At 53.6% G+C, this 10940-nt stretch overlaps 3 protein-coding genes across 4 annotated transcripts; all 3 read right to left on the bottom strand.

Moving 5' to 3' along the window:
* Positions 1 to 3521: 3521 nt before the first annotated feature.
* On the bottom strand, positions 3522 to 4415 carry IUM83_03673 (uncharacterized protein; the record flags this gene model as incomplete). The annotated part of the gene is made up of 1 exon (XM_067927699.1): positions 3522 to 4415. The coding sequence occupies one exon, from the start codon at positions 4413 to 4415 to the stop codon at positions 3522 to 3524; it is 894 nt and encodes a 297-aa protein (XP_067795293.1).
* A 1817-nt stretch (positions 4416 to 6232) lies between these two features.
* Positions 6233 to 7969, bottom strand: IUM83_03672 (uncharacterized protein; the record flags this gene model as incomplete). 2 transcript variants are annotated; one of them, XM_067927698.1, is made up of 2 exons in its annotated part: positions 6233 to 6687; positions 6760 to 7969. In XM_067927698.1, the coding sequence occupies 2 exons, from the start codon at positions 7967 to 7969 to the stop codon at positions 6233 to 6235; spliced, it is 1665 nt and encodes a 554-aa protein (XP_067795513.1). The 2 variants fall into 2 exon arrangements, with proteins under 2 accessions (XP_067795513.1, XP_067795514.1); XM_067927697.1 differs by having other exon boundaries at positions 6233 to 7969.
* An 869-nt stretch (positions 7970 to 8838) lies between these two features.
* Positions 8839 to 10527, bottom strand: IUM83_03671 (Glyceraldehyde-3-phosphate dehydrogenase; the record flags this gene model as incomplete). Its single annotated transcript, XM_067927696.1, has 1 exon — positions 8839 to 10527. The coding sequence occupies one exon, from the start codon at positions 10525 to 10527 to the stop codon at positions 8839 to 8841; it is 1689 nt and encodes a 562-aa protein (XP_067795292.1).
* Between the last annotated feature and the right edge of the window lie 413 nt (positions 10528 to 10940).

Raw genomic sequence — 10940 nt, 5'->3', positions numbered from 1 at the left:
GCCGCGTAACGCAATACTTCGTGCCCGGCACGAGATCAATCTCGTGCTGAATGCCCTTATCCTGCGGAAGCTCCGCAGGAATCTCTTCCGGGAGTACGTCTTTGTACTCCCTCAACAGTTCGTAATAGGGACTCGACTTCAGCGAGTCCCAACCTTGTTCCTCGAAGCGCTCTCGCTTCGTCTTCGCACTGAGAGTGTCTTCACTCTCAGTGGTACTTCCCATGAAGAGCTGTCTCAGCTCTTCGCTCTCGCTCTCCGTTCTTTCGCTGTCCGAAAGAACGCAGACCTGCTCGATGCGTCCATCGTGCAAGTCGCGCGTGAAGCGCTTCCAGCTCATGACTGGAAGCGAAGTCAACTCCGACGCCGTCGTCGGAGGACTAGCGAGTTCCATCTCACGATACTGGAATCCAGTATCGGTGCGCGTCAAGACGCTTAGTGTCTCGACGTCCGGCGTCACCGCCGCAGTCTGCCCAGCAGACTGTTCTTGTTGCGTCTCGGTCCCGGACCGAGACTTGCGCAGCGTTCTCCGCTTGCGCCGTCTTCTTGTTGTGCGGAGCCCGGCTCCGCACGGTGGTTCTTCTGGTCCAGGCCCGGCCGTGGACAGTTGTTCGCCGGCGGTCCCTGTCCGCGGGCGCGCGGTATCAAGCCCGGCTTGACCGCAATTTCCTTCGTGCAGCCCGGCTGCACGATAATGTGTCCCTTCGCCGGCAGACCATGTCTGCGGGCGCGCGATATCAAGCCCGGCTCGATCGCATGGCGCTTCGTCGTGCAGCCCGGCTGCACGACAGCATGCAAATTGCGTCAGTGCGGAACGTTTGCAACCGTCCGCACTGTTTGCAGCGTCAACTCCCGGAATTGACACGCCTTCGTCACCTCGACGCCATTCATTGGCGGAGTCCCTCATGACCGAGGGTGCGTCGTTGTCGACCTGACCGCTTCGGGTCAGGGACTGTCCCTTACACGCTTGAACGTGGGTGTTGGTTCCCGGAGCCAACACATCTTTTTCTTCCGACGTCGGCAGCATTGCCGACGTTGGTCTCACTTGTGCGCGCCCTCGCGCACTCCTTGGGCACTCCGGGACAGCAGCGTTAAGCGCTGTCTCGACTGGTGAGCCGCGCGCACCTGCTGGTGCGTGCGCTGCGGTAACAGGGCCATCGCTCTCTGTTCCGCTGTCGCGTCCGAAGCGCACGAGCGTGCGCTTCTTCCAGTCAATTACCGGATCATGCCGTGCAAGCCACGGCATGCCCACGACAACGTCGAACTTATCGTCCAGGTCCAGGACGATAAAATGTTCGACAAACACCCGTTGTTTGTACGAGAAGCGCACGTTCACGACGCGCTTCTCGGTCTTCACGATGGCACCTGTTGCCAATCGAACTTCCAGAAGACTTCGAGGTACGTTTACCTCCTCGAAGTCGAGCCTCGGTAAGCTCCGCAGTCGAACAAAGTTGTTCGACGCGCCTGAATCTACCAAAGCTCGAAGAGAGTCACTCGCTCTCTTCGAGTAAACCTTCAAGATGACTAGGTTTGGCCTGTCATCTTGTTTCTTGCAGTGAGAGCTGGTCTCGCTGGGGGCTGCAGGCCTCAGTGTCGCGTGCCCAATGTCGGCACACGTAACTGCATTACCAGTAGGGCGCCCCGCGCCTACTGGATGTTCGCGTTTTTTGTTGGTCCGCGGCGATACCTAGCATCGCCACGACGGCCACCTCCAGGGGGCATGGGAGCTGTGCACTCCCGTGCAAAGTGACCGATCCTTCCGCAACGGAAGCATCGCACGTTACCTCCCTGCTGCTGGTAACCAGCAGTTGTTGCGTTCGAGAGGTCCATTGGTTCCGGACCTCCCGTCCTCACTACCGGGCGCGGTTGCGGCCTCGGTACGTTTACATGGAGTTTAGCGTGCCGCAGGCTAAACTCTTCTTGCATGGCAAGAGTGATTGCAGCTTCGAGAGTGATTGCAGCTTCGAGAGTACTCGGGTACTCTCGGAAGAGATAGGTCTTCACAGGCCCATCTCTAAGCCCCTTCATGATCGTGACGACCTTGGTCGCCTCGTCAATCGGGTTAGGCACGATATTTGATACCAAATATCGTGCGCGCTGCGCGTAAGCATGGACGTCATGCTTACCCTACTGAAGGTCGAGGAACTCCGCCCTCGACCAGAACTCGTTTTGTGGGGGCTCAAACGCTTGTCTGAGCTCCGCTTTGAATATCTCGTACGTGCTAAAGCACGTAGGATCTGAGAGTCGGCGCCCATACGCCCAACTCCTTGCGCGTCCGCCAAGACAGGACATGGCGAACGCGACCTTCGACAGCGGGTCGACGATGCGTCGAGCCGCTATGGCTGTGTCGAGCTCGACAAGCCATCGGAGGAGAGGCTCGCCCTCTCTTCCCACGTAATTGCTTACGCTCAACTTTAATGGTTGAGCACGCGGTGTCGTCCCTGACGACGCCGTCACTGAGGAAGCAGCATCACGCTGCTCCTTCATGATGAACCCCAGAGCAACACCATGTTGCTCCGTCGGCGATAGCGTACGCAGCATCGTGGCTGTCGCCGCTTCTCCAATGACTGTTGACAGTCGTTGGAGGGCCTCCCACTCTGGGTCAGACAGGTGGGGGCAGTCAGCGCGTGCAACATGCGTTGCAGGCGTGTTGGAGCTCTCCATGGGCACCTCCGTGCTCATGTGGTTCTCGGCTCCACGTTCGTACACCGCGTACGAACGTCAAGCAGTCGGTCGTTGGACGGACTACAAAGTGCTACCAGGTGTAGTGGGTCTAACTTGACTCACTACTTTAGCTTACACGTTGCGCAACGTGTATGAGGAAGCGTAAGTACTTAGTAATTACTTAGGTTAATTATATTTGAATACACAAATATAAGTTAAGTAAGAAGAGGATTCCAAGTGACTTAGATTAGGTGAAATGAGAACTGTATTGTTTGTAAATTGATCTTCCTCTAAAATCTGCTAAAAACTGTTTATCATCTATGAAAGGGTTGGCAGCGGCTGGCTGTCAGAGCCCCGCTAATATGCATGTCTCTGATTGGTAGAAAGATGCTGCTTTCTACCAATAGGATCTTTGGGTATGTGTGGACCACTCTTTGTGGTGGTCCACTTCAATGTATCCATTGGTGTGTCTTACACCAAGGCGAGGAAGTATCTAAAACTTTTAACAGATAACCTATCTGTTAAATCCACAAGTGGCTTGTAGCTACTTGCGCGTGTAACCCCGTTACACCCGGGGCGTGTTCCCACCCCCGCCACCGCCGATCCGTGACGCCCGCGGCTCAACCCGCTGGATTGTGGAACGGATTGTTTACCATAGTATCCCGAAAACGAACCCTCAAGGGGCTCGTTTTCGTATTCGTTGGAGAGGATTTCCTCCCCATCGAGATACATGGGAGCCGCGGAACGTCTTGCTGGAGGACGTTCCGGAAATGGTGAGGGCGTACGAAGAGCAGTACGCGCTGGCACAGCGGAAGTAACACGAGCGCTGCGATCATCGCTAGCGCCCGAAACCTCACGTACTAAGAACTTAGCACGGAGCTCTTTGAGACTCTCGGGCACACGGAACGACGTGTACCGTTCAGGTCGCGGTCGCTCAAGCGGACCGCGCCTGGAAAGCACTTCGTGCACTGAAAGCCCTCGGGCACAGCGCACGGCACATTTGCCTCCTCAGCAGCAACATGAAGTTGCTCCAGCTTTCCACGCTTCGAGTACGTCTCGAAGCGATCACGCGCTTGCTTAATCCGATCACGGTAAGCACTCGGCCTCTTGTTGAAGTTTTCAACAAAGGCGTTCCAGCTTTGACAAAGTGCCTGCCATTCGGGCACTTTGCTGCGAGGAGATGTCTTCTTGCTTTGAAACCATCGGAGCTCATGAAAGAGTCCGATGTGGTAATCGCGCCTTTGATGCGTTTCCGCATCAAAGTGCAGCTCGGCAGCCACAGCGTCATCTTTGATGGCGCTGCATACGTACAGCGGCACCTCATTCGGAGGTACCGAGTTCCCATACCGGTCCGCGATCTCGGACGCGGACGGCATCCATGGATCGCGCGCTGCACCTGCAGCGCGCGGAGAGCCTTGAGCTTTAACATCACGCGCTGCAGCAGCAGCGCGCGGAGTACTGAGAGCCCCAGCTGAAGCGAGTGGGGTATCGCTCTCAGTACGCGAACGCTTCGAACTCGAAGCGTCCGATTCGTCCCCTTCACGCGAGCGAACGTTCTTGGCGTGAGGGTCGAGCGATTCCCTCGACATTGAGTCTTTACGCTTTGAGGGCGAGCCCTCCTCGCCCTCCATGTCTTCATCGGCGTCGTCGAAGTCGACGACGTCACCGTACTTCGCATTCTGGCGTTCGAAGTAGTCGTCGATGGAGAGATGACTCCCCACCGACTTTGTGGACTTCTTCTGAGGCGCGCTCATCGTTGAATGAGCGCGGATTGCTTCTCGAAACGCTGAGAATTGACGAATGGTCAATTCCGAAGATTGACGTGCGGAGACCCCGCGCGTCTAACCTTAAGGGGGGATGGTATAACGGGGTTACACGCACAAGTGGCTGCAAGCCACTTGTGAATTTAACAGATAGGTTATCTGTTAAACGTTTTGGATACTTCCTCACATTGGTGTAAGACACACCGATGGATACATTGAAGTGGACCGCCACAGTGAGTGGTCCACACATACCCAAAGATCCTATTGGTAGAAAGCAACATCTTTCTACCAATCAGAGACATGCATATTAGCGGGGCTCTGACAGCCAGCCGCTGCCAACCCTTTCATAGACGATAAACAGTTTTTAGCAGATTTTAGAGGAAGATCAATTTACAAGCAATACAGTTCTCATTTTACCTAATCTAAGTCACTTGGAATCCTATCTTACTTAACTTATATTTGTGTATTCAAATATAATTAACCTGAGTAATTACTAAGTACTTACGCTTCCTCATATACGTTGCGCAACGAGTAAGCTAAAGTAGTGAGTCAAGTTAGACCCACTACACCAGCGGATGTGAGGCCGACGTTGCCGCGACTCGAAGCTGTTACCCGTTGCTGCCGCTCGTTGCACGCATCAATTCTTAGTCTCAAGCGTTTTCGTAAAATAAAAATCCATCCACAACTCTATATTGGCTTTAGTAGCACAAATTTAGTTTTTTTTCTATGTCTAGTAGATAAATTACCAATTATGGGATTAAATATTGACGAATAAAATTATTCACACATTATACCACATACATATAATTACAGTAATATTAATTCCTTATTTTACCCATCATTATTAGTTTGTAAGCAATAGTATTCAATAGAAACGAATATTGTTTATATATTTTTTTAAATGATGATATAACAATAATAGTGTTGAGTGTGCATCACACAATTTTACAGTACAAATGCGTTTTTGTGGCCGCAGGTTACGGCTATCCAGGCAGACTCCGCGGCCGGCTACGGAAAACCGAGGGACTAACACCTTACTTTGGCGATTGTAGTTTGCTCGAAAATCCTGTTTCCAAGAGGTGCTTGTTTGGGCCAAGGTATGCAGGTTGGTTGAGCCTTTGGGTACTGACAGTGACGGATATGCTTATCGCCATTTCAAAGTAGAAATAGCTACTGTACGTATGCGGCTGCTTCTTGGCTAATAGAAGCTCAGATGTCTGCCCTCCGCGACTGTCCGAACGATGCCCATACCGATGTATGAACCGCCCGGTATTCAGTTTACGGCCTCTGCTTCATCGTGCGTATCAGTGTTGAATTGCGCTAGCGACTACTACAAGATGTCGTGGATGGCTTACCGAGCACCAAGGCGCAGAGCACGACATGTGTGTTGTCGAGAAACTGAAGCGACGCCTTGAACTAGACAAGTAGAAACTAAAAAATAGGATGAAGAAGAAAGGATCAATAACTTCTCATATCACTCCACTCACTCACGCTGCCTTGGAATAGCGACAGCGGACGTTCATCAATGGGGAGACCAAGTCCAAAAGAGGACCCAGCACTGCAACCACCGACATCCCGAGTCAATGAATGAAGTCGAATACGATCATCAAAGTTATTGAGATTGTCTATTCGGAAAGTCGAATAGAATAGAAGGTACTATAGAAATGATCCTGTGTAAGTACGGTCTTGGTTTGGTATTGAAAAGGTTGCCACAGTCTATTTCCTGCCGACTGTCCATACGCCCAAATCGGTTGAGCTAATTCGTCTTTCATTGGTGGAACCACTTCAACTTTGGCACTTATAAACTCTTAGCAACCGGTTCCGCCAGCGATAACAAGACACGAAGTGCTCGTGAAGATGGCCATGATGTTGGTCATGACGGACCACACGATCGCAAAGCTCAGGTAGAACACCGTGATGCCACCAATGAGCTTGCTCTTGCCACCTTTGCGTAGCAGGCGCTGGGTGTCTTCCTTTTGTTTGGGCAACAGAAACAGGAAAACCCATGCGAAGATTGTCATGGCGTACATAATGATGACGGTGTAGGTCAGGTCTCTGCGGATTGAATAGTCGTCTTCCTGGACTCGAGCGTTGGTGATGTTGAACGGGGCGTCGATGACGAGAGTCAAAGCTGACGCAAATGGAGCCGCAACGTTGGTGACGGTCGTCAGCAAGCCGTAGACAGCTGCCTCGTTGCCCAGTCCAGCTAGCTCGACAGTCACGAAGGTCGAGATGATCCAGCCAACACCAGCCGGAAGCTGCACTGCAATGGGAGGGCCAAGCCAGAACCACTGGTTGCGGAACACGTCCCAGACCACGATCATCGTTATGGTGCAGTCCACGATGATCACGACGGCTCCAGTAATGACGATCATCCAGCGCCAGTTCCAGTGCAATCCCCACTTCGATGTGATCATAATACCTGCAGCGAAAAGCAAGTTGCTCAGGATGTCACTCAAGGTACTGTTGATGGGGGTGACGCCAACCATGTGATCCTGAACTGGCGAGCTACCAGTGTACGTAATGTCGGCGAAAATGTTAGCAAAGAAATTGTACGCGATAACCTGGTACACCGCGCGGCTGCAAAGTAAGTCCCAGAAGCTGCTGATGTACTCCTTGAAGTTCGCGGCTTCCCTCTTTTCCTCCTTGATGAAGAACCACGTCATGGGGAACACAGGGATCGTAAGTACGGTCACGATGATCATTAGCTGCGGGAAGCTCAGCGAAAAGTCGAAGGTGCCGCCATAGTCTTCGCCGTTGAAGAAGAAGCCAGTGAGAAATTCGCCGACGATCACCATTGCCGTTCGGACCGTGTAGATGACGGACTGCGTCTTGCCACGTTTGGCAAGCGGTTCTCGCTGCGCCAGCTCAACTGTGATACTGTCAGCGCACACGTCCGCCATAACGTAGCCGACAGCTGCGAAGAACATCAACATCACGTACTTGGCGCCTTCCGATGGAGCGTCGTAGTTGATACGGGCCTCGATTTCCGGAGTATAGTCCGATATGTCAACGTTTCGGTCCGCCGCATCAGTGAAGTACGGCTTGCCGATAGGCATAATGCACATGACCAGCAGCATAATGAAGCAAATCCCCCAGCCGATCAACATGTACGGTCGGCGGCGGTAGCCGAAGATCGGGCGGCAGTCAGACAGGATGCCGTAAAACACCTTGAAGCTCCACGGCAGCACGACGAGCTGAGTCGCAGCGGTGACTTGAGACCCCGAACAGTTAAGGTACTCCTGCATGAACGGATAGATGGTCTCCGGCAGCAGCCCGTACACGAGGCCGACAGCGGCGTACTCGAAGAGCAGACCGATGTTCTCCTTGCTGGTCAGCACGGGCATGCCGCCTTCACGGATAGCGCCGTCTTCTCCTCCAGGAGGGAGCGTACCAATAGGTACGTGCTCGGGGGTCTTGACTCCGACATAACTGCCCTCCTCCAGGTCCTTGGGTTGCGAAGTGCCGCTTACGAACGACAGTCGCTTGGGGATGTCGAGGTCGTGGTTGTTCACGCCGCGACCGCCGGCGAACGTGGTCGGCATGGCGTTTGGGTTTGCTTGACCAAGTCCTTGGAAGTAGCTTGTGCGCCAGCGAGTGAATTGGTAAGTGAACAGGAAAATGCCAGCGGTATCAAATGGGAACAGATCCGCAGAGAGCGCCTGCTCGTAGCCGATGATGTGCTTGACGCCCAAGCCGTGAGGCCAGGATGGAGATGTGGCGGCTTTCGTCTCCATTCCATTGGAATTGCTCAGCGCCCCTGCTCAGGGTAATTGTCAAAGAGTGGCCATGTGTAGGTCGCATCCCCCCGCCTAAGGGACCTGTCGACGAAAGCTTATCGTGCTCAGACAGCAAAACCCCTTTTAGTTGATCCGAAGTAGCATGCTGTTGGTGCGCCCTTATCGCATGCATTGTCGCTTCCTATACTAAATAGCTCATTCACCCAGGGCATGTTCGTGGAGTCTATGTGTCTTCTAAACTTTGAGGCAGTGTGTGACTGCGCCAAGCAGAGTATTGCAGCCTCGACACAGCGATACCCGAATAATGGTGCGCATGCACCGCTTGCTCGAACCGTTTCACACAGGGAACCATGCTCATTTTGATCTTTTGTGTCCCCCCAGTCGGGTCAAAGGTGTCCTTGCTTGCACATCAAACCCATTTGACTGCGATGCTGTTCGACGAGGCAAAACCATCACTGCTGATTGAAGCGCTCTATTTTGGATTTCGCTTGCACAAACACCCACGTGTAGAGACTTCCGATCACATACTGTAGTCCTCAACCATAAGCGTGTTCGCGTTACCACCACAGAGACTCTGCACAAGAAATGATTGAACTACGGTAAATGTACGCGCAAGGCTACGTGAACGACGGGGCGTTCCTTCCGAACCGTCGACTAATAACTAGGTACCTAGCTTAGCAACCAGTGCCGCCGGCAATGATCAAGCACGAGGTGCTTTCGAACATGGCCATGATGTTGGTCATGATGGACCAGATAGTGGCGAATATCAGGTAAAACGCAGTCACACCGCCGATGATCTTGCTGTGGCCACCCTTGCGCACCAGTTCCTGGGTTTCCTCCTTCTGCGGGGGCAGAAGGAACAGGAAGACCCACGAGAAGACAGTCATGGAGTACATGATGATGATGGTGTACGTGATGTCGGAACGGACCGAGTGGTCATCCGCCTGCACGCGCTCGTTGGTGACGTTAAAAGGGCCGTCAATTGCAAGGGTCAGCGACGTAGCAAAAGGCTGCGCCACGTTAGAGACCGTTGTGATAAGACCGTAGACCGCAGCCTCGTTGCCGACCTGCGCCAGCTCGACCACACAGAACGTAGAGATAATCCAGCCGACGCCGTACGGGAGCTGAACAGCGATCGGAGGACCGAGCCAGAACCACTGGTTGCGGAACACGTCCCAGATAACCAGAAGCGAGACCGTGCAGTCGACAACGATCACCACAATACCCGTGAAGACGGTCATCAACCGCCAGTTCCAGTGCAGACCCCACTTGGACGTGATCATGATACCGGCAGCAAAGAGCAAGTTGCTCAAAATGTCGCTTAACGTGCTGTTGATCGGGGTGACGCCCACCATTTTGGAAGCGACCGGCGAGCTGCCCGTGTAGGTAATGTTAGCGAAGATGCCGGAGAAGAACATGTAGGCAATGATCTGGTACATCGCGCGCGAGCACAGCAACTTCCAGAAGTTGCTCATGTACTCGCGGAAGTTGGCAGCACTGGATTTCTCCTCCTTGATGAAGAACCATGTCATCGGGAACACAGGGAGTGTGAGCACGGCGACGATGATCATCAGCTGCGGAAAGCTCAGCGAGAAGTCGAAGTCGCCACCATAGTCCTCGCCGTTGAAGAAGAAGCCCACAAGAATTTCGCCGAAGATGACCATGGCCGTGCGGACCGTGTAGATGACGGACTGCGTCTTACCGCGCTTATCAATCGGCTCGCGTTGGGCCAGCTCGCAGGTAATGCTGTCTGCGCAGACGTCAGAAAGAACGTAGCCGACAGCGGCGAACAGCATGATGATAACATACTTGGCTCCTTGACTGGGGGCGTCGTAGTTGATGCGGGCCTTGATCTCGTCCGTGTAGTCGGCGATGTCGACATCGCGGTCAGTCGGCACGGTGAAGTACGGCTTGCCAATAGGCATGACAGCCATGATTACAAGCATGATAAAGCAGATGCCCCAGCCGATAAGCATGTACGGCCGGCGGCGATAGCCGAAAATGGGCTGGCAGTCGGACATGATGCCGTAGAAGACCTTGAAGCTCCAGGGCAGTACCACTAGTTGCTGCGCCGCTGTCACTTGGGCTCCGGAGCAGTTAAGGTAGTTCTGCATGAATGGGTAGATCGTCGCAGGTAGAAGTCCGTACACAAGACCAATCGTCGAGTACTGGAAGAGGAGACCGAGGTTCTCCCTGCTCGTGAGCACGGGCATGCCACCTTCACGCAGGGCGCCGCCTTCAATGTCGCCGGGTGTCTTGGAAGGGGCATAGTCGTCATCGACGGCTTTCCCCTGAGAGGCGCCGCTCACCAGGGACAATCGCTTGGGGAAGTCGACGTCGTTGAGATTTGGAGCGACTGTCATGATAGCACACAGCACGGGGTTTGTGTGATTCGACGGGAATTGAGGACTGGCAGAGCCCGACACGAGGCGTCAAGTGAGACCGGATAAAAGCAGGAGGTTGCGAACACATGACAATAGGAGCCGGCAAAGATGTCACCACCGTTTGGATTGCCACGCGAGCTTTGCCAAAAATGCTGCTGCTTTTGCAACCATCGGGTTTGACCGTGAACAGGTGCATCTACTGGGTAGAGACTGGGGGTGTCGCTCGTCGTGACTTGACGAACACACCAAAAAAACGAGTCCCAAAAGCTTCTGTTCGTGTCGACCTTTGATCCCGCGCATCTCTCCAGCTGAGACCAGCCCACCAGACTGGGGCACGTTGGCCATCTGCGCGCTTGCACATCAGGGTCGGTATAGACCCCAACATTCATCCA

Source organism: Phytophthora cinnamomi (genome assembly GCF_018691715.1).
Source record: "Phytophthora cinnamomi strain GKB4 chromosome Unknown Contig21, whole genome shotgun sequence".
Taxonomy (NCBI): Eukaryota; Oomycota; class Peronosporomycetes; order Peronosporales; family Peronosporaceae; genus Phytophthora; species Phytophthora cinnamomi.
The sequence above is the reverse complement of the archived record's forward strand: the minus strand, read 5'-3'. Positions and strand labels throughout refer to the sequence as shown.